A 24,062-nucleotide genomic window follows, 5' to 3' on the forward strand; every position below is an offset into this window, starting at 1 on the left:
GGTTGTCTTGTGGGAAAGGTAGGATTTAGTTGCTATGCAGGTAGGAGGAGCAGGTGCATGCCTTCTTTGGTAATACCACCGGGGCATCCGCATGTGCTGCTTGGCAGTGTCAGAACTGGAGGGGTTATGCTGCATGGCAGGTGAAGAATTGTCCATGGAAGGATGGGGTTTGATGGGCTTCACGTTGCCTCAGTGCTGGAGACAAAAGCCCAAGTCTGTGTAAGGATTCAACTTCTTTCTTTCAGCCTCCCAACATATGGCTTATACACATTAGGGAAAAAATCATAGTGGCAGTTTTTACTTATAACACAACTTCTGTGCTATGTGCAAATTGTACTTTAATTTTGATATATCTGGTCGGGGTACATGAGATGTTTCCACCAGCATCTGCCATAGGGCAGTCCAGTTCACCTGACTAATGAAATAGTAGCTCATCTGTTTTGTTCTCACACATTAGGACCAGTCAATTTCTAAACTTCAGACTGTTGTTTGCCACAAGGAATCAACAAGGAAATACAGTAAATAAAATCTCTTAAAGATTCTGTTTTCAACATTTTTAGAAGATCCAACTTGTAATTTCTCTGAAAATTATCTTGTACTCAGAGATCAAGGACTGAAAGTTTGGGAGCTAAACACTGTGTTCTTTAGTCAGGGGGAAAAAAAAAGAGCTTTAATCCCTGGTTTTAAATGCTATGCAACTTTAACTATGGAGCCCCTATGGCGCCTTTATAATACCACATAAAACTCGTGGTATTTTGGCTCGTAACACTGATTTGTACTGTACTGCTGGCAGTTACACAGTTTTACTGCTCTCACTGTCTTTAATTGGTGGACTGATAAGACTGTAGAAAAACAGCATTGTTTTGCTTTGAGGTGGAGAAAGCAATTTTCTAACCCTTGGAGGGGAGGAGTATTTCTGATTCAGGTGAACATTTCTTTGCTCTGCATAATGGGAGAGGACCTTTCACTTAATTACCACTGGAAACCGTAAATGCTTAATTGACATAAAAAAGCCCAATATAGGCATTTTACAGTTTTCCTTTTGATCTTCCATGTGGGTGCATATTGTACATGCAATTTGAAAAGAATAACTAAAAGGCTCTGATGTGGATGTGTGCTAGCATGTGAGGAGGGCTTATGCGAGTACAGAGTTTGGTGCAGTGTCAAAGAAAGGGATACACCCATTTCACTTATGAATAAATTGAGCTTGTAATTAACACCTGGACTTTACAAAATACTTTTGAAACACAATTAAATCTGCTGCTTTTCTGCAATGAACAGAAGAGCTCAAAGTGAAAATATTGATCCTTGCTGAGTTTGACTTTGAATGCATTTGACTTTAGATGCAGACTGGATTCAAACCCTTGAAACCCATCAAACCATAAAATGAGACTGAGCACCACTTCTTTACAACTGAAGTCAAAGGAATAAGGGTTTTTTGAGCTGGTTTGAGTTCTTTATTTTTTTAAGAGACACAAACTGTATTTTCAGTGTAAGAAGAAACAATTCTAATTAATGCAATCTTTCTCTTTTCCCGTAGCAATTTATCCAGAAACAAGCTCTCAAGTTTGTCCAAGAAGCCTTTTCGCCATCTGGGTTTGTCTGATCTGTAAGTTGTCATTTCCTAAAATAAAGTTTATTTATGGCTGGAATGGAAGAAGAAGACTTTGAAGTTTGTTCTGTTGAAGGTAGAGGTCCATCAGTGATTAGGAATGAAATTCTGATCCAAAGAAAGCAGCAATGCTGGACACTTAAATACAGAGAGATTTTCATTCCAGGGCTTCAAGAACATCAAGTGTATCTTCTGAAACAATGTAGAGGTCAAAATAGCTTCTTCCCTTCAGCTTTGAAATATTTTATTGTGAGATTACTTCACACAAAACTACTGGTGTTTGTATTAAATATTTGAGCTGGTGGAAATACAGCCTTCTACATATCTTCAAATGAAGCCTCTCTCTCATATTCTTATATTGGCCCCACAGCTGCTATGCTTGTGGTTGGCTATTGGAGAATATTTTTATTTTCTCAAATTCTTTGAGTTGCATTGTGCTTTACATAGTGGTAATGAAGCACTGGTAAACATGTATTTGTTGTTTGTTTCAATATTACATTTTTATTCTCTGTCCATCAAGCAGAATTTCTGTGTTGGTATACATTCCAAAATTTTGGTCTTCTTGTGCATTCTTTGCTAATATGTGGGACTACAGAGAGCCTCTAGGAGCTTTGGTAGGGCTGGGGCTGCAGAGGATGGGGAGATTGCTCTCCCAGAGCTCCAAGCAGAGTCAGAAGTTGTCCAAAATGACAGTCCAACTATTGCAACACCAGCCTTGCAATCCTCGACCTCTTCTGATGAACGTCAGATGTGAGAAATGAAATGAGCAAATCCCAGTGCCACAAAAAGAGATTGTGCCCCTTAGGTATGTTTTGTTGATACTTAAGTTGGTATAATCACTTTCTTCACAGCCCAGGGAACATTGCTGACTGGAATTTTCTTTCATAACTTGGCGGTCACCAAGCACTCTGATGGAGAGACTGCTTGGTTGCAGAGCACTGACATTGCTTTATGCCCTGAATAGGTCTGTTGGTTCTGAAGTCCCTGTTTCTTCATGTGGTGTATCTAGTCCCTGCCAAAAAGCCAGTGTTAGTGCATACTTAGCTATAGGTTCTATGTTTTGTAGTTGTCATGACCTCAAAAAAATAGATACAGGACTCAGACCAGTGCACAGTGTGGAGCTTGGGCTTCTCCTAATTTTTCTAAGCAGTTAGTGGAGAAATGGAGTTTTCTTTGCCCCTCTCCCAGCATTGCAGAAATGTAAAAGTGGGTATGCTCTAGCTTAGGATGTGTACAAAAAAGGAAATGACTGTAATTTTGAAGGCATACTCTGCTCCCAGTTTCTTGGAGTTTGCTGCCAGTAACAGGTTTATTCCAGAGCACAAATCAAGCCACTCTTGAATCTCTCCATCTCAGGTGAACAGCTTCTTTTAGGCTGTGGGTGGAGTGAGTTCTTGCGAAGATTTTGAAGAGTGACTTCAATGTTGCTGATCTTTCTGAAGAAGTTGGTTTGCTCCTGGGCAGAAGGAAGTAAAAAAGAATTTGAGACAGAGTGTGAGCGAATCAAATGTTAAGATATGTGATGGGAATTATGGAAATGAAGTTTAATAATGCACTTGGAGGCAAAACAACTGGCTGATGTGAATTAGGAGTGAATATGTTTGTGTTGGACTGCCACAGTGGGAACAATGGCCATTCAGTGTCATGGTAGTAGAAGCAGGGGAAAGGTGCTGGGAGTGACCCAGACATGGGAAAAATGGGTGGTGTGAAGGTTAAACCTAAAGTAAAGTACCTGAAGTATTTGAGGTATGGAGGCAATGTGTGATGAGGGACAAGTTGAGAGAGAGAGAGGATACAAAATTGAGGTAGAGTGTTATGGGCTTAGGAAAGAGTTGGAGTGTAGGGATAGGAGAACTAAAGTTATGCAAATAGAGATTGCTATGAATTGAGATAAACAGACGTGGGGCAAGTGAGGGAAAGAAAATGGGAGGAAGAAAGCAGAGCCTGAAGGGAGGAAAAACAGTGACAATATTAGTATCAGTTGAACAGTTCTGTTGATAAGTGGCTAATACATAGCTGGAAAATCAGAGAGAGGAGAGAAGGAAGAGTATTGGAAGGGGAATCTGAGAGAATGATGCCATAAATAGATTTAGAGGAGATTCCTCTAAATCTAACAAACAACTGTCCTGTTGTTAGCACTCTTGTAAATCAAAACATAAAAGGATGAAAAGTTCTGGATATGGTGAAGGAGGAGATATTCACCAGGTATTGTAGAGAAAGAGATGCTGCTTTGAAAGGCTTCTTTTTTTAGAACAAACTGTAGCTGCAGCTGTAAAATTACGGCAAACAAGATAAAGACACATAATTTGCTTTTACTAGGTCAGATTCTTTCTTCCATACAAGTGTATGTGGAGGGCCATCATGCCTCTATCCAGCATACTGCCTATGATGTGCCTAACAGCCTTGGTGGGTTTAACACAAAATAAAACAGTGGAAAAAAAGGACTGCTCAGCCACTGGTCAAGGAAAATTTCTCTTTTACAGGGAAGTTAGATGATGAAACAGAATATGGGAAGTAAATCTTGCTACTTTGAAAATGCATGGTGTAGGTTTTGACTGAAGGGATCTTAATATTCATACCCTGTCTTGCACAAGCAATTCTTGTCCATGCTGTGGTGGTGTTAAAGTCCAGCAGATGACTTCTGTGAATACACATTGCTCCTTCAAAGACTTGTGAGAATGATCCCTGCAGCTGTTAATCCTCAGAGAACTGCAGATGGCTTTTGGGGGAACAGGTTGCAGCTCTGAGGAGCTGAGTGTTTCTTGATTTGCACAATTCCAAGTCCTCGGGAGGCATTTATGAGCATAGATTCTGTGAGCAACTTGAGTTTGGTTTCTGTACATTGAAAATACCTGTGAAATTTTAAGAACAATTGTTCTACTTGTAATAAGATGCCTTAAACAGTCACTTGCACATGCTTTATTGGATCTCATCTGTGCCCGTAGGAGAAAAAATAGCACTGGGCCACTTAATGTAGACATTGGGATGTTCCTGTTCATATTTTATTTGGACATTATTGCATTACATTGTTGTGTAGTTTTATTAAATTTTAAGACTAGAATTTGGTAAGTTTGCTAACCTGTGGCTTAAATTCCATGCAGCATACCATATAGGTAGGTGATGTTTCTGTTTCAGGGCCATTTTTTCAGTTAGTGTTTCTTCATGGCATTACCTTGGGTTTTACAGTGAGATTTTTCTAGAGTGTTGTGGCAGATGAATTTTGAAGGTTAGGTAAAATACTATTTTATTATTAGAGTTTGTTAGAGCTTGCTTATAGTCCATGACTATTTGACTCTATAAGGAATTTACCTCCTCACAGCAGTAAACTATTTCTGGCATGATCTTTCTGAGGTAGCGAAGCAGAGAGTCAAATGTAGAAGAGAGGAATTCTGATCTCTGCTTGACTCTTATGAAATAAAATGGAGCACTGTTATCCACTTGCAGCTTGCATTGCACTGAGGTTACTAAGGTTGCATTCCTTATCCTTCTTAACTAAAGGGTTCAACTTCTACTTTCACCCAGATGAGTGCTTGGAGTCCCCCTGCCCCCATTTTGTTCTACATGCATGACACATTCTGCATTCTAAATAAATTGGGTTTTTTTGCTGTAGGATATTGGTGGACAATCCATTCAAGTGTTCCTGTGAAATTATGTGGATCAAGAAATTTCAAGAGACCAAGTTTTACACAGAAACTCAGGATTTATATTGCATAGATGACAACAACAAGAGGACAGCCTTGCTGGATATGAAGGTCCCAAACTGCGGTAATACTCTTTTAACATAAAATTACTGCTAGATTATTGTGAAACAGGAAAAACAAACATGCTTTCTTACAAGATACCTATCAGGATGACAACAGAGCTGCTAAAGGAAAAGGTTTCAGTGGAGATATTAACCACTCAGTGGTCTTTCACCCCACATGGAATAATTCTGGGAGCTTCATGTGAAGGATTTCTTTTTGCCTTGATCCTTTAAGAATATACCATTATTCAAGTGCAGAAAAACAACACCGATTATAGGAAACAGCCATGAATTATATAACATGTGTGTGCCTTTGTTAAACTCAATAGTAGTTCTTCCAAATTCAACAGACACAAAATTTTACCTCCTTGAATTTTTTTCAGGTATTTATGGTTAATGAAGTCTTTATTTTTCTTCAAAAATACAAACTCTAGTGCTAGGACCATTGGAAGAAAATCCAGAATAAATGCCTGCTAATAGAGACAAATTAGCAATAGCTCTGTTCTTCACACAGATAAAACTCTACTGACTTCCCTTGTAAAGGCTGTGGAAAGAAGTCATAACAAGTTTAAGTCTGTAGCATTTTGCAGCGTATTGTTTTCAGTTAAGTTACTTGGATCTGGAGACAGTGGAAAAATGATCTAACAATAAGGCCATCCCCTTACTTTTTTTGTATACAACTTTGCTTTGGTCCTGGGACAGCTGATGAAAGGTTTCACCCACTAGTTGAAGAGATTTCTCCTCCTCTGTGTATGAGGGACAGAGGCCAGGTGTTTCTGACATGACATGAGACCTGCCCTGCAGCAGGCAGAAGGAAAGGGAGCAAGGGTATCCTCATGGAGGGCTGAGTGGAATTGGGAAAGCCGTAAGTGAAGGTGAATAGCAGGAGGAACACAGAAATGATACCTTTTCTCCTTCTACCATTGCCCATTGAGTGTCCTTTTTTCCACTGCCCATATGGAGGGTGTGACACCCTCTGATAGCAGCCACCAGTGAGGAACAGCCACAGAGGGGACCTGCTGCAGACCCAACATGTGTGGCATTTAATGGCAGGAATGTGTTTTATGGCCACATATCATGCTGTTGGTCTTGCGTCCAGCTTCCTCCTGGGGCCAGGTGTGGTGGTGTATTCATGACAAAAATGATGCTAGTGTCTGGTGCGATCAAAAAAAACCCCAACCTGTTTAGGCTAGGTAGTCTTGTGAGCTGCACAGTTGGTCTTGTGTGCTGCAGGATCTGATTTACCCGAAGTGGGAGATGATACCGAGCTGAGCTAAATGGACCCAACTGTCTGCTCCAACTGGATGGAGTAGAAGGTAGATTAATCTGCTGGGTGTAGAAAGGTCTGCTGGTGGTCTGAGATCAATTAGTACAAACCAGGAACTCCAGCATAGTATTTTGTAACAGTCTTGGCTGGCACATCTAGAAGCTACCAAGTAGCTAGGATTTTTGTTTGAAAACTTTTGATGTTAAATACCCAGAATTAAACCTATGACACATTATTTCTTTCTCCTGAGTTCTTGACCATCTGCAGTCACAATAGACTTGTCTCTGAGCTCTTGATGCTGTGCAGGTGCCTGCATGTGTACGCATGCACGCATCCTGTGGGCCTATCTTGACTAAAATACGTGCCATGACAAGGGAAGGTGGTACTTCCAACTAGAGGATGAAGAGGAGGGGAAAAGGTGAGTATATACATCATTCAGACTGGAATTTGCAGTATGTGGAATTTGCACATGGGAAACATGCATTTTGCTGAAGATCTGTGTGCATGTCAGCACATGCCTGCAAATTATGTTAGTTTACAGGGTCCAAATATCACTAAACTTTAAAAAAAAAATTTTCTTTTTCCTTTTTTTTCTTTTGTTTTAGTAGGTCTTTCCCCTTAATTTCCCTTTTTCAAAATGAACCAATGCGGGACATAGGTTTTTAATAGAGACGACAACACAGCCTTTACCTAGGCACAGAATAGAGAATTCCAGGTGAGGAGGAATGACTGTTTTGGTGGGCATGAGCTGTGTTCTGGAAGATATCTGAAAGATTCAATGCATGGCTCTTGCTTTCATTATCTCTGCAGATATTTTTCTGTGTTTAAAAGGACAAGATTTAATTAAAAAAAAAAACAATATTGATGAAGCTGGTTTATTTCATTTCCAGAACTTTTTGAGAGGCTAATAGGTAGAACTGAAATAGAAGAAGAATTCAGCTTTTGACATATGTGAACTTCTGTGAACTACATGTTTTTTTAGCTCCTTTTGATGTCAAGAGAAGTTTTTGCGTGTGCAGGCCTTTGAATTTTGTTAATAAAACATCTAATTTTCTCTGCTAATGAAGTGGTTTCATCCCATCTCTCTGGTTTGTTAAATTTTTTCATTTTAGAAACTAAGCAAATGTGCTCTCTCCTTTGTGTGCGGGTGTTATTAATTACTTCATAATATTATAGTAAGTGGCCTGTATAGTGTGTGGTAAATGTCTTGGTAATAGGACATCTTGCTACTGTGTGCTGTTAATAAATCTCTTGCTGGAAAGTTGGAAGAGGCCACTGTGGTTTCTTGATCATAAGGTTTTGGTTTATAGATAATTGATGTGAAAATTAGCAATCTCTGGTACTTTACCTATTGTTTATATGGTGGAAGTGTTCATTAATATGCTGATTAAAGGCTGGTTGCAATTTAGATGCCATGAACTTTGTGATTTCTTTTCTTGAGGTTTAAAGTAATGAATGCTCACTATCTAGAAGATCCTTTCCAGCTGCAATATTAAGTGTCAATCAATTGTTACGATATTTGCAGAATTATTTTTTCAACTGCATTTGAAATGTATTTATGTATGAAGAAAATTGTTAGATTCTTTTAAGTTCACACTGAATTACTATGTCAAAGGTTTTTAAGTTGCATCTAACACAGTAGTATTAGTAGAGCCTTCTGTGTAGAGGAATAGTGGTGTTTAGTTTTGTCATTTTCACAGCATTTGCTGGTTGTCTGTACATGATGGACAGCATCATCACCAAGGCCATCCTCTTCCCCCCCCCCCCCCCCCCCCCCGATAAATAGCATCAGAAAATCCAGAAAGAGAACTAAATAAGTAAAAACTTTGTTCTTATTGCTGCTTCTGTAAGCTGTGGTGGCAATTGCAACCAGTGTCCTAAGTCCTGGGAAGGTGTGTCCTGTGCCTGGGGTAAGGTCACTCAAAAGACTTGTCAGTCTGCAGATCATCTGGAGCTCACTGAATGCCAAGCTGGCAAGACCATGTCTTTGGGACTGGTTACCAAGGTGTTGGTTGCTCCCTCTGGTAGGCATTCAGAGTTACGCAGCTGCTATTGTTGAACTCACTGATACTGAAAGAAGTCTTTTTTCTTGTGGTATTTTTGGGAGAGGCCTAGCTTCTACAGCTGTCTCTGCAGTCTTGCGTAGATTTTTTTATTGCTCTGGATCTCAATCTGGTAATAGCGTTTTGCCTTATCTGGTCAACTCAGTTAATCCGATTGTTTTATATATGCTGGTGTGGTGCTTAATCTGGCTTTCAATTTTGCTCACTGTCCCAGTTTTGTATGCTTACTTATCATATAATGTTTCTGAAGATGTTTTCTTTCTTGTCATTGGTCCTGCATGCTAGCTAAAGTCTACTGAACAAAGTGGCAAATTAGTCCCATGTACTAATTTGTTGTATGTATAACAAAGGTGTGTTCAGACTGGCTGTTTGTTTACATATGCAGCCAGTCAGTGAAAATGTTGTCTGCTCTGAGAACTATGGGATTCTATGAATGCTAACATTTTTTGTCTGTCTCTTCCCTTGCGTGTGAAGTACTGTGGTGTTGCTCTTAGTGCTGCTGCTTGTGTATGACTGATAAAATTTTAGAAGTTGTTGTAATGTAGAATTACAATCTAAAGAGATGAGTTGCCCATTTCTGGCTTGGTTGGGAAAGCCATGAATTTTGCAGGCAATTGTTCAGATGACTACAAATAGACTGGACTGGATCTGGCTTCATTTCAGCCTCTTTCTGGTGATAGATTTTTGTCCTAGAGGTAAATAAATAAATGGTAGTATCAGACTGAAGGCAGCTGGTTATAAATTCTAAGGGGGGGGAAAAGGCAAACAGAAGAATTGACACATTTATTTCTTTGCATTTACAGAAAAGATTTGTAGTATTAGTGAGTCAATAAAATAACCATTAGATCTTAGGCAATCACAGTACAATGCAGTCTAAAACCACAAGCAAAGGCATAATCCAGTGGGTGCTGACATTTTTTTCCATTATCAGCCAGATTTCACAGATAAGACTATCAGAAGGAGAACATTACAGGGAGAATGAAGTAAGTTTAAAAAAAGCCTTAAACATTCTCCATGTTTACCATTCAGAATATTCATGGGCTCTCTAGGCTGTGTTGTTTATTTTGGCTCAAGAACTAGATGTTATGCATGATGTATGGTGGCAAACTGTTCTTATTTTCTCTGTAAGAGTTTTAATTCTTATCTGTGATCATGGGCTGCATGAAAAATGGTTTTTTGTGAGAATTTTGACAGTAATGGTGTTTCACTGTTGCTCCAAGGTTGCATTAGAATTTTCCAAACTTAAAACAATTTTCATTATTCCAGCTTTTAAGTGAAAATAACCAATAATTTATGGATGTTTGAAAAGGCAACAGGAATCTCATTTTCAAAGACATGTATATAACTTCCTTGTGAGCCTGTACACTTTTATCTATTCATGAAGCAACCAGTAACTTTCATACAGATATCTAGGCATATGATATGTAAATCAGGGCTTGTGAATGAGGATAGCTGAGCGTATGTGATGTATGTGAATGTCTCATATTTTAAAAAAAAGCAGAATTTTGTTTTATAATTCTGTTTCAATTTCTGCTTTAACTTGAATGAAGCAGGTTTATAATACAAAGCAGGTTAGAAATAGAAAGAAATAAGGCACTATCTAAGGGAAAGAAATGTGTCTTGATCACTCAAGTATTGTTCCTGAACTCAGTGCATTGTGCAGGTTTGCAGAGGTACTCGCTAGGCCTGACTTGACGCATCTGTGTAAGTGTGGAGTACTGATCTACTGAGGGAGAATGGCTATCTGACCGTTGGCTGGCAGTATTCTTACTTTGCTCTTACGATGTAGCTATGTCAAGACTGATGATTAGATAACTGTATTCTGAAGTCTAAAGAAAGTACTTTTTTCACTTTAAAAGTGGAGACATTTCATGAAGACATCCCTTCAGCCATGTACTTAGTACATGGTATACTTGGTATCAGGAGTGAAACCCATCATTTAGTTGTTTATGTAGTTCTCTGAAAACGTTCTTGTTTCAGGATCACATGTTTATCATGCGATATTTGACAGGTTGGCATTATTTTCATTATTTCCTTGACATACATGAAATTCTCCAGATAAAGATACAGGAATTGCAACTGCATTACATGCACTTAGTTCATAAGAAGCCATTTGTTAGAGGTTTGCATAAGCTAGTTTAGGCCTCATTAACTTACATTACATAGGCTGTTTAGCTCTTGGTTCATCTGTTAAGCTTGTGGCTGCTGTATTCAGCCCAACTGCACTGAATGTATTTGGTTTTCTTTTGAAAGTTGGTGTTGATAAACTGAAGCTTAAACACCAGTTAAGAACAATTTCTCTAAATGTAATTTAATTTCCTTAACCATTCAGGGAATTTGAGAGAAAACATGGCCGGGTACCTTCAGGAGGCTGCTAGCAAGGGAAGGGTTGATAAGTTTGATAGCCTCTATAGAAACATATAATCTGAAAATTCTGGCAGACAAACTGTTGATATTAATATTGGGGATGAGGTCAATTAAACGATTCAGGTGCTGCAAGACGCTTTCTTAGTCAGCACCTTCCTACTAGAACCCAGGTCAGGCTTAGGGACCTTAAGAGAAAGGTCTTGGGCAGAAGTTAAGGAGCTGATGTAAACCTTGGAAACATAAGACCTTCATCTAGTTTGAAATGTCAGCAGCAATCTTCAAAGCTTCTGTACAGGTTGACTGCAGAAGACAGCTCGGTGAATTTGTCCAAGTGAATTTGTTCTGCTGCACGGCTTTGTGGTTTTTGCCTGCATAGCATTCATGATGGCATTTGAAGCCCTGGATGGGACGACAGTTCTGCGGAGGTTGTATTTGTTGCTGTAATTGTGAAGATGAGTTAGCAAGTTTTCTGGTCTTTTTTGCGGCACACGCTGGCTCTACTTACAGAAGTTTGCTTCTAGTGATAATTTCAGTTAAGCAGGGAGTGATCGAGTGTTTAAAGGCAAAGTAAGGGTGTATTGGCTCTGGAAAAGCATACTTTAAAGACTCATCATCTTCCAGTAGAGGCTGTACTTGTTTAATTATTTTCTGTAAAGGTTCCCAGCTGAATGTGACAATCAGGCATGTTATGATTGGAGGCAGATTTCTTTTAGTATTTTAAAATATTTGAGTGGCTCAGTGAGCTGCCACATCACTCATTCTGCTTCCCGACAGAAAGACGTTCCTCCATAGACTTAACGAGGTGGGTGCTGTAAGTATCAGATCTGGTGTGGTAAGAAAATGAGAGTTGGACTTCTGAGAAGGTATGCTGAAGCAGCAAGCACATCTAGCAAGAAGAGGTCCGAAATGATCTTGTTCAGTGTGCATATGCCTTCCAACTGCTCATTAGGAAATGCTAAAGGCATGGGAAAGTCCTAAACTCTGGTCTGAATGACTCTTCTCAGGGTTTTGGCAAGGAGCCTCTACGTTTGGACTCAGTCTCTCCCAATGGTAGGAATTTGTGTTTTTCCTTTCAAAAGGGCATAACAGAATTGCTCTTTTTTTTTTTTTTTTTTTTTTGATTAACCAAAAAAAAATAGTGGCTACAGGAGGAGATTTTGTCATCCTCTGGATTCAGGTTCAGTTCAGGAATTGAACCTAAAACTTTGGGGATAATGTCCTCACCACAAACTTGTAGAGTTTTTGAGACTATTCTAGCTTAACCCTGTCAGATCTGTGCAAAATACCATGGACATTGTGGAAAACACCCATCAAGATTTGCTGTGCCACATGGTGAGCATATCTCTATTAAGTGGTTATTCAGTGGTTTATTCAATGGCTATATACTCTCCTAAAGAGTTGAAGAGATTTTGATCTGGGACAGTTTCTTTAATTTATATCAACACTTAGTGGGCAGAGGATGGAAATACGCTGGGGAAAGGGATCATAATCCAGGATTCCTTTTCCTCTTTCCCCCTTATACCTTTTAGGTTAGTGCCTTTACTTTTCATTTTAATCCAAGGGAAATTTCAAATTTTGTTGCGCATGATGGCAAAGTTACAGTGGAGGAATGGAGGGTAGTGCCCAGTGGTTAGAGCAGCGAAATGAGAGGTTGAAGGCTTCTCTTCCCTGTAGTGGAAGAGGAAAGTGATTTTTGGGCTCCAGAAAGAAGAAGATATATGAGAGATGATAGTTTTTTAAAATGTTCCTCATTTCTGCTAATTCTGTATTTTACTTGCATAACATAATTTTTTATTTTCATTGAATATGGTTGCCATTGTTATCTTGGAATAACTTCTGTGAGAATTCTGCAATTATCTCTAGGTATTGAGCATTTTGATTCTGTGGTTGTGATAAAACAGGAAATGGAAACAATGATTTATGTTTCTTTGATTCATGTTTTGAATGTAAACTTTTGGAGTATCCTGTTTATAGTACTCTAAAGATGCAGCCAGGCTGATTTTTGTCCCTGTCGTTCTGCAGTCTTCAGTGGAAACACGCCCATTTACCCCATGGCTGAAATCTGGCTCAGAGGTCGCTGGCGGCAGACAGTTGCTAAATGAAACACAGGAGGAGAATCACGTATCCAACAGCTCCTAGCTTCATAGCTAGAATTACTAGAAAGTTTTTTGCTTTGTTTTTTAAACCCATAAAAGCCCACAGGAAAAGACCCTTGGAATTTGTAAACACTCCTGTATTTTCAAGCAAGACAGAATTTTAATAGACTGATACAAGAAGACTCTGTTTTTCTTAGACCTTATATTAATACAACCTGTTTGGAGCCAGTAAGACCTCTGAAATTTGCAGATCCATGTGCACAGTTCTTAACAAATTGCATTGTCAACCATCCTGTTTTCAGGCTTCAGACAGTACAAGTAGTGGGTGTTACCAAGCTGTACTGTAGTGCTGTAATTAGTTTTCTCCCTAGAGAGAAAAAGCAAAATCAGGGGAGCCAAGAACCTTGGACTATATTGAAACCGTATGTCAGGGAAGCAGACTGGATTTTAACCACTGTATCTTATGAATTACAGGGAATATTTTATAAATCAGTGGTTCTGGTAGTCTGCCTTTACATGGTTCAGTTTGATAGATGGTAGCTGGCTCAGTATTAATTTAATCATTCTGGACCTGACACATTTATTAAAAATATGATTAAGGATTTTGGGTAAGGATTAAAATGACCTTATTAAAATTCAGATGCAGTTGGCTACTTTTGAGAAAAAAATTGCTAATTTTTTCTTGGTAACTGCTTGTTCTTATCACAGAACAGGTTGACCTGCAAAAATGTGCCAAGCAAAAAAGAGATGTTGTGGGCCACATTGAAAACCATTTAGTGACACTGCACCACGTCTAGACTCCTGGGAGTTTGTCAACAGGCCGATGAAAATCAGGGGCTTAGCATGCAAAGGATTGGATAAATGAATGCAATATTGGATTTATGGTATTCTCTCAGGTGCTCGTTTCTTCATCATGTCATTTCTTAGGTATTAGTGAGGCTAACTGACCATATTGAGAGAATTTTTTGGTGAAGGTTTTTGAGCAGCTGAACAAATCCCAGAACTGAACAAATGAAAGTTGAAGCTGAAAAAGTCAATCTGGAAACAATTTTCTAAAATTTTTTGTAACGGTAAGGATAGTTAACCAGTGAAACAATATCTTGGGTGTAATGGTGGATTCCTTTCTTCTTGCTTAAGACCTTCTTCTAAAAGTTGCTGTAGTATACTGGCTAGAGTGTTAGCTTGGTACTGAGACTTGAGTTACAGACTGAAAAGTTTGTATTAATACTCAGTTGTTTCTTAATTAGGTCATATCCTTCCTTTGACATATAGTGACAGTCTGGCTCTACCAAGGCCAGTGTAAGTTTTCTGTAGAAAGTAGTAAGTAGCCGCATGAAGATTTTGAAAGCCCTCTAGGAATGTAGGCTCATTCTTTTTATTAATTTCCATTGACAGCTGCATACCCAAATGCTGTAGTAACCTTTGAAAATTTCATCCAAAGTATTTGGTTTTGTGGTTGCTGAAGTCCCAGCTGTGCACAGAGAAGATATGAGTCATTCCCTAGCGATGCTTGACAGTTCCACTGTCTGATTACCTTGGGCCATTGGTTTGTACTAATGATGGTCTGTGAAGGTAAATAGCTCCCCCCTGCGCCCCCCAGCCTTAAAGGAGGGTTTGTTCCTTCTAAAGCATAAGATGATATTTGGAGACACTCAGCTGACATAAATGAGTTCCTCCTGCTCATCTCTGTTGCATTCAGTTGTGCTGGGGTGAGGGAAGTGACTGCTTATTCTAATTCAGAGCTGTCAGTTCCTGGGAATAAAGTGTAACCAATCTGAATATGAGAACAGATATTCTGTATGTGGTGAAATAACATAGCTGTTATACACTTGTGCATAATGAAATACATAGATATTAGGCTACGCTTTCATCTATTGAACTGCGTAGCTCTTTACATTATAGTTTAAAATTCTCAGTAGCAGGTTCTGTCCTCCCTTTTTTGTAGAGATTGAAAAGCATTGGATAGATTATTGAGAAGAAAAGGGGACTTCAGAAAATGAAATAAAACAGAGTGGTCTTAAGATCATTCAGAAACAATTTTTTCTCTGTCCTGTCAGAACAGGAGAGCACTCAATGAATTTGAACATTGCAGAAAAATTTCAGAATTGGTAAAAGGGAGTGGCTCTTGTATATGGCCTGGACAGTACACTTATGAAACTCATTGCTTGCAGAAGGCTATTAAGGCCAAAAAGATAGCAAGCTTAAAAAAGAAATCAGATACTAGCAGGGTTATTACTGATATCCAGAATTATAATAATCAGTGCTATCGAAGTTTAAAAGAGATATTGTGTTTCGAGCTTTGGGGCACAGGATAATCTCTGTCTGACAGATATCAAGATGAGACTTGTGGAAAGATGATGTTATGTCTACCTTGCATGGGCTTTTATGCTACAAACTTACTATGCTGGCAGTATACAAAAGTATTTGAACTTGTTGTCTGATTGCTTGTATCAATTACTGTATACAAAGTCCTTTAAGATGTTAATCCGTATCAACAGAAGTGATAGTCATCTAAAACACTGTATTTAACCAAATTAAGTCAGGAGTGAATGCAGCATGGTTGGATATCTTTGTAACTGTGTAGGTGTCAAAATGCTACTGACTTGTATAAATGGTCTCACACTACACTGAGCATACATACTGAGCATATGTGTCTGTTAGGGTGCATTGTTGTTTTTTAAATAGAGTTATTTTTCAGTACAGGTTTTGCTGCTTAGTCTCATTGCTTTATTGGTAAGTTCAGTGTATCACATTTTCTGAATAAGAGGTCTTACGCTACTGTCTACTTTTTCCAAACAGAGCCACTTCTCATCTAGGGTGTATTCTGCTGTGGAGCAGTCTGGGTGCCACTGGAAATAAAAGCCAAAATGACCTTGCAGTTAAAGTTCACTAACTCAAGATACCCAACCAGAAAAAATTAATCCCAAGGAAATTCTTGTATGTGTTTCCCACTCACCTCTTATGACTGGGAAAGGGAGTAAAAGAAAACACACACACTAATGTGATTATTCTATTCTATTCTGTTCTATTCTATTCTAATTCTAATTCTGATTCTAATTCTAATTCTATGCAAATTCTATTGTATTCATACATTTTTGCCGCAATGTTTTCTGCCACGTCTTGCAACTGTTTTTTAGTGCAACTTTAGGAATCTATAGAATAATAAGACTATTATTTTATAACCTCCTGGCAGGATACAAGCATGATATAGCTGTTTCCCTCAGAAATATAACACCAACATGGCATGTGCAGACTTTTGGAAATAAAGAGAACTAGATCTAAGTTTGGGTGGAAACCAGAACCAGTACCAGAGGAATTAAACTTCAGTTGCCTCTCCTGTAAATAAACACACTGCAGGAACAAGTTGTCTCAGAACTTAATAGCTATTAAAGGAGAGCTCTAAGGGACCAAAGATTGTTTTTATCTTTGCTTACATGAGAGGTTTCATGTGAAATGATGTGTTGGTAGGAACTGTGCACGCTTGCATAGTGAAAAGCTAATCTGTCATGTAGACTTTGTCCCAAGTGCTGGGTCCAGGAAATGGGGAGCTTTAATCTCTTTGCACGTTCAGGTCTGGCAAGAGTAGTTGGAATGGTTTTCAGAGGTGGTGTGGAAGTGTAACCTTATAAAGCAAATGATCTCATTACTTCTGCTTGTTCCCTAACCAGCATAATTAATATCCAAATGTTCCCTAGGATTAGTTTTATTTCCTGCTCAGCTAGTTGACAGACCCTGCTGAGATTTGAATTCACAGCAGGTGAGAGCAGATGGTTACCTTCGCTAACAGATTACAGCATCAAGGCATACAAACTGTCCAGCTCTGTCTCAATAAACTTCAACATAAGATTTATAAAGTGAACACAATAGAAGAAATCCATGATGCCTATAACAGGAATCATATTACAGCACTACTTAAAGCACTGGGAGAATTGCCTAAGCGGTTATTGCATACTTGTGCTGATCTTCAAATCTTATTAGGCAAGAAAGCATTGCCTGGAAAATTATTTGTCTTCTTTTTCGTATTACTTCCTCTCATTTAATTTTTATTGAACTAATTAAACTTAAAGGGAGATTTCCAGTACATAGAGCTTCTGTTGAAGTTCTAGCAAATATATGAATGTGTTCACACTGATTTGATGGTTAATTGTTTGTACAGAACCTTTTACATAAGCAGAAAAGCCTCTGCTAAACTTCTATACCTGCAAGTCCATGATGAAACTACTGTACTCTTAACTAAAAAAAACCAAAACAAAACAAAGAGAACCGTTGTTTCCGAAAAAAGAAAAGTAATTGTAAGACCATGCATACATATCCAGCACAGCAGATAACCTTGATTATTTGAAATGATAAATTGCAAGTAAAACTTGCCTGGAAAAATTGATGGGAAATGCCTCATAAAGGAGGCCAAGGCTTTTTAGAGAGTGTAGCAGCTCCGAATGATGGCACAGCATCTTTTAAAAAAGATATATTTCTAGAATGTTGCATAAGTGTTTGCTATGTAAATAAATGTGAAATGTGAGGTTGTCTGTGCCTGAAGTCTATTGATAATGCTGGCGTTATTTTCCTTGTGTTTTTGTAAACATTCAGCATATATTGACTTCGGGAAGCTCCCTTTGCTTTGGGTGCTGAAGAATGAGATACAGAGTGATTTATAGCTCTGTAAGATGCTGGGGAGGTCCTGATTCTTGCAAAATCTGGGCTTATTTCCTGGTGAGTGGTACCATCTCACTGGTTTTCTGCTTCCCTGAGGGCAATAGCAGGGTCTGCTGAGGTGGCTTGGATAGCACCTCTGAGCAATTGCTAACCCTCTCTTCTGTCCTTTCTGTTCTCTGGTTTGATCTGTTCAGTGCTCTGTTTCCCTCACTTTGTACTTCAGATCTAGGTTTTGCCCTGCTCTCTGTGAGCTGTTTGTCTGAATGAGAGGGAGGGCTGCAATCTCTTGTGTGATACTGCGAGCTAATGTGATTTTCCTGTTAGTGTTGTGGAGTGGTCGAAATACCACAGTGTCAGTTCATGGGAAATAGAGGTTGCTTTGCAGGTCTTACAAAGAGACAAATTATATTTCCCATTTTAAAGAATAAGGGAAGAGTTTTCTTCCTTTTTGAACTTAAACACTGAAGTTAGGATAACTTCATTTGCCCACCTGAAACTTTTCCCTATATAATTAACTTACTATATTTCCACATGCAGTAATGTTTTCTTAGTATGTGAAGTGGAGGAGGCACAGAAAAATGTTATGTAACAGCATAAAGATTGTAGTTACATGTTTCCAAAGATGCTGTTTGTGCTCCCTGACTGAATAGTAACAGACCACAGTGAACATCCGATTTAGTGGTGTTTTTGCTTGTATTTATGCAGCTTGCTTAGAATTGGGTGGTGTTTATTTCTGTCAACTACAAATGCATGCGGGTTTTTTTGGTTGTTGTTTCTATTGTAGACTTGCCCTCAGCAAACTTAAGCAATTACAACATCACCGTGGTGGAAGGAAAGAGCATCACATTGTACTGTGATACTACTGGCGGGCCACCCCCTAATGTGTCCTGGGTGCTCACTAATCTTGTTTCAAACCATGAGGTAAGCTTCATACTCAAATACGTGACAATTCAGAGACAGAGGATACCTGCTGAAGGATGGATTGAAGGTTCATGTCTAGCTTTAGTTAACTTTTTATTTTAAAAATGAAATAGAAAATTAATGTGGGGATTACATTTATTTTCCAGTTATTTTCAATCCAGGGTGACTGCCAGAGTGCTTTTGAATAGCAGACATTTGCTCCTTGAGACCTTGATTTGCACTCTGTTTTTTGGATCCTCACTTGTAAATCAGAGTACTGTAAATTTTTGGAAGCAATGTGGTAAATTGGGGTACTGAAACACAAGGGCTTTCTTATTATCACTGATACCTACATACAGAGAATAATCTACCCTAATAATGAAAAAAGCTTTGTGTCTCTAATTTTATTGTATTTTCCTGCCAAAACCTTCATGTGTTGGAATTTGGTTGTAAATACTTTGTGGTTTGTTTAATTTTCTTTCAACCAGCAAAGCAACAAGAGAAAGCTGTGGAAATTGAAGTGAAGGTTTTACTAAAAAGAATGGCTGTTTTTTTTAACGAAGTATGAAGATGTTTCCTCAATAAAATCATCTAGGCAGGGGGAATTCTATTTTCTGAGATCTCTGTATTCTGTGTCCCTACTTGAGACTGTGTGCACACTGGAGATAGAATGATTAAGTTCTTTCTGATGGAGTGTTGATAAGGAGAGGTATGTAAGCAGATCTTCAACATGCAGCTGGTGACCTCTTAAATTGCCATCATTTACACAGTGGGCAAGACCTTTTGTTATTTACAATTTTATGGCTTCGGCTTTCCTACATTCATGATGTTGCAGACTGCTTAAAGTTTCCTGATATGTACAAAGTATGGGATGTGTACTTCCAAAACTGTTCCTGCAGTGTGGAAGAGACAGGACCTCTGGAGTCTCATAGTCTTTGTACTTTCTTCCTTGAGGTCATTACATTGGGCCTGTACAGAATTTGACTAGCCTGTCTTCCAGCTCTTATAAGGAAGAGCTCTGCAGAGCTCTAGTTTTATTTTTAAAATTTTCTCCAATCTGTAAAATGACCCAAAGGCATCAGTCGTCATCAAGAACAAGAAATTAAAACAGTTTGGGGAACCTATGCTAAGCTGTGCTTTTTCTTTTTTTCTTTTTTCTTTTTTCTTTTTTTTTTTTTTTTTTTTTTTTTGAGTTATGAGCCAAAACAAATGTGGGATGCGGTTCAAAAAGTGAGATCACCTCATTTTTTAACCCTCCTATCTTTGAAATGCCATGGTCAGTTTGCTTCAAGCTTTCCAGGAATATTTTGTCCTGGCATAACTTCATCTTGAGATTTCATAGGGGCTCGTCATATAGGCTAACTACAATCTTAGCCGTGGGGCACAGTAGTCTTTTCAGTAGCAGAAGAACGAGTGCCTTTTAAACCTCATTTGCCATTCACAACCATCCTTCCCTTTGCTGCAAGTGTTGTTTTTGGATTCCTTTCTCTTGCTTCCTTATCTCAGTTTCTGCCTCCCTTTTCTTCACCTCCTATGCTGCTTTTGCCTGTTTTCTCTCTCTTTCCTGTTTTACAGAGATGTTAACAAAAGTTAAAACTAAACTCTAGTCCTGCAAAGCTAGCTGTATGCACTCAGTTTTTAAGCTGATGTATAATCCAATTGATGTTGGTTAGATTTTTCTTGTGTTAGATTTCAGCCCTGAGCCTGCGATTGAGCCCCTCTACTTTCAGTCCAGCTTTGAGCACTGCTCACCTCTGAGAGTTGTGCATAGAGAAATGTGTAATGGGGTGTTTGCTTTTCCACTCACCCTCCCTAGTGACACAGTAAAATCAAAATGACATTCAATTTAAGTGGAGTTAAGGTGTCATCTCGAGGTTCAAAATTTTGGTTGCATAGGACTCTATGCAGGGGTGTTCCCACATGTCCCCATTGCCTGCCACTGAAAGTCACTGTAGTTTTACAGATGCAGTGTGTTTGTATTCTGTGCAGCACTGAAGTGTATATGTACACTGAGAAAAGTGCCTCAAAAGTAGTTTTGAAAAATGATCCTAATTATTTGTTTATTTTCTGAATGTGTTTTTGTTTCTTTCCTATTTTAAGAAAATAGTCTTGCATTTTATGAAAAATTCAAGTATGGAAATAGTAATTATTTGGAGATCATATGAAGGGCCTGATATAAGAAGACCAGAATCTTCAACAACTAGCTGTATATTCAATATGGCATTTAAGGCTGTAAATGGGCACTGAGCTTTCTAAGAATCATAAGAATCAAGATTTCTAAGAATCATAATTCTTACCTTAATTAGCCAGTGCTTAAACACCTGAAACAGTACTTGGGCGGTAGCTTAGGTAGTAGAAGGCATGTAATTTCTTGTGGAAGGTTTCATGAGAAGAAGAAGCTTTCAAGACAAATTTGGCTAAGGAGGAGGGAGAAAACACATTGTTGTCAAGGTACAGTAGAGCTCAGAAGGCAGCAGTAGAAGAGATGTCAAGTGTAAGTGTAAAAGAAAGAGAAAAAGGAAGTGTAAAGGACTGAACAGAATAAAGTTCAAGGGGAGCAGAGATAGACCGTAGAAATCAGTCATGAAGTGGAAGTGAGCGATGAACAAGGGTATGGGCAGAGAAAAGAACATTCATGTAGAGGGTAAGAAGTATACTGTTTAAAAAGGCAGAAACTGAAGGTGACAGGACAGAAAAATGGTTGAGTGCAGTGTTTGTAGCAGGACTTCTGGAGCTTTGAATCCACTGCTACTGACGTTTACAATTGGTTCTGTAGGTGTTTTGTGTCTGGATAAGACATTAAAGTAAGGCTTTGCTTAATTGTGGACTGTACAGCTACAAGAAGGGAAAATGAAAAATGCCATTTGGCTGTGGCCAATGATTCCCTCCCTCTCCCTTGTTCTTTATGCTGCGGTTGACACATGCATGTTTTTCTGATCGCCTGTAGAGTGACACAAGTAAGAACCCTGCCTCGTTAACCATAAAGAACGTTTCCTCCATGGACAGCGGACTGTGGATTTCTTGCGTAGCAGAGAACATTGTGGGAGAGGACCAAGCCTCTGCCGAGCTCACGGTATTCTGTACGTATGTGGGCCTCCATACAGCTCCCAAGACCAAACTGCATTGGCAGCAACTGTTTTGGGTATAAATATTTGGGGCATGCAGGTTGTTGAAACAAAATCCCTAAACATGTAAAGTATCTACTGCAGTTAATCCTGGGAGTAGCCCAACCAGCAGTTGTGTTTTTTTCAGCCCTGCATACTACAAAAACTGTGTTTCTAAATATTTTATCTTCCAGTTAAAATGATCTGTAAGTAAAGGTCTGAAACCCAAAATACTTAACGGCGCTGTCAGTGTGGGAAGGTTTGTTAACAGTGTGCATGTACATATACAATGTCTTAGGAGTTAAGTGTGAATGCATCAAAAGGCTCATAGAATTAATTGTAAGAGACTACAAATGTTTAAGTTCTTATTATCTAAAGCAACAACTGCTTTGTTCAAAAAACAACATGCTTGCAACATTAGTACTGCCAGATGTAAATTTATTTGTCATAGCTTTGAATAATACACTTATTTGCCAGGCCCAAGGAAGGGGGAAGGGACATGTAGTGTAGAGGCACTCACTTCTTAGATCTAAGCTCCAGCCTGAATTCATTTTATGTGAACTAGACAGCATGTTTTCACAAGTTGCAACCCTCTGTTTAATTGAAGATGGGAATGGAACGCTTTGTAGATGGCAAACTTTGTTCAGCATGTGCTCATGGCAGAGTAAACTAGAAGAATTACTGTAGATGTAGGTTTTTAGGTTGAAATTGGATAGGTAATAGCTATAGGAAGGAACATAAACTAGAAATGTTTAAACAGTGTAAATGAGATTCTGAGCTTGGCACTGTTATGAGTGATAAAAGGTAGTATAACTAGATGAAATTGGATGCAGTTAAGAATAAATACCAAGGAAAATTTCCCAATAGTGAAATAATGGGCAAGGTGCTGGAATAATCTCCTGAGGGAAACAGAACAAGTCTGTAAACTTGAGGCATTTAGCAGGTTTGAACAAAGAATGAGAAAATGTATAGCAGAAAATTGTCTTTCCCTGACAGAAGAATCCAGGGAATTAAGTCATCTCTTCTGGCTTTGATTATGTGAAGAAAATAATCTGAAAGTTTGGATTCCTAGCTGAATGTATTTCCAGTACTACTTGTTTTGGCCAACTTCTAAATATTTTCAGTACTGTTATGTTCCTTCAGCACTCCTCTGCACCATTTTTGCAGCAGAGTAAAGCTAAAATGTCTCTCTTGCTCTTCTCAGTGATGCAGTAACTGAACTTCCCACACCTTTCAGGGTTTAAATGATTTATCAGGTATTCAGTTTTTGTCTGAAACTAGTTTATTTTCTTTCTTTCTCAAGAACAGCTTCATTTCAGTTATAAACATAGTTACCCTAGGCAAAGCAGGTGGGCTCCTGTGTGAGTATCCTCCAAATAAGTATCATTCTTACTAATAACATACTTCTGTACTGATGAATGAAAAATACTTCCCTGATAACTTTGGGGGAGGGAGGGAAGGTAAGAAAGATGTGTTCAAAATATTCTGATGTTCTTCACTCTTTTTTTCAATATAGTTGCACCAAATATCACGTTTATTGAATCTCCAACCCCAGACCACCACTGGTGTATTCCATTCACTGTGAAAGGGAACCCTAAGCCCACGCTGCAGTGGTTCTATGAAGGGGCTATACTGAATGAGTCTGAATACATCTGTACTAAAATACATGTTATCAATCAAAGTGAATACCATGGCTGCCTTCAGCTGGACAATCCCACCCACCTGAATAACGGTGCTTATACCTTACTGGCAAAGAATGAGTACGGAGAGGATGAAAAACGCGTTGATGCTCATTTCATGTCAGTGCCTGGGGATGGTAAGTAAAATATTTTTTTTACGTTAGCAATTGGAAATTTATGAGACCATGGAGGCAGTACTCCTGGCCAGTTTAACTACTTTGGAGGAAGCTTTTTTTTTCTCTCTGAATGAATGTCTTCAAGATTAGTTGTAAAATAATGTTTTTCTTGAGCATTTTCTTCTTGTTTATTGCTTCTTAAAGGAAGGCCATGCTAGTGCTCTGTAAACCTTCCTTTTGAGTAACCATCCTCAGTGCCAGCTAAGACTAGTTGAAGGTTGCTGTTTCTGAAGTGTTTTCTCAAGCCTCAGTTCTGATCCTGGAAAGCACTGAGTGCCAATTCAGCCACTCTGTAAGTTTTCTGCACTGCATATGAATGCAACTAGGCAGTGTATCCAAGGACAAGGGGCATGCCTATGTAGCATCTAGTGCCTTGTTGCAAAATCAATAGTGCAGTCCAGTG

At 38.7% G+C, this 24,062-nt stretch overlaps 1 protein-coding gene across 8 annotated transcripts in view; it reads left to right on the forward strand.

The window, feature by feature from the left end:
• The window catches only part of NTRK2 (neurotrophic receptor tyrosine kinase 2), a 206,705-nt gene that overhangs the window by 24,240 nt on the left and 158,403 nt on the right, over positions 1 to 24,062 (forward strand). For all 8 annotated transcript variants that reach the window (XR_012649128.1, XM_075021595.1, XM_075021588.1 and 5 more), the window contains exons 4-8: positions 1,541 to 1,609; positions 5,223 to 5,377; positions 18,585 to 18,721; positions 21,648 to 21,780; positions 23,321 to 23,620. Coding sequence is in view for 7 of the 8 variants with exons in the window: in XM_075021595.1 (XP_074877696.1) it covers positions 1,541 to 1,609; positions 5,223 to 5,377; positions 18,585 to 18,721; positions 21,648 to 21,780; positions 23,321 to 23,620 (794 nt within the window). In the remaining variant the exon portion in view is untranslated. The remainder of the gene's footprint in view (positions 1 to 1,540; positions 1,610 to 5,222; positions 5,378 to 18,584; positions 18,722 to 21,647; positions 21,781 to 23,320; positions 23,621 to 24,062) is intronic.

This window comes from Buteo buteo, chromosome Z (genome assembly GCF_964188355.1).
Source record: "Buteo buteo chromosome Z, bButBut1.hap1.1, whole genome shotgun sequence".
NCBI classification, from domain to species: Eukaryota; Metazoa; Chordata; class Aves; order Accipitriformes; family Accipitridae; genus Buteo; species Buteo buteo.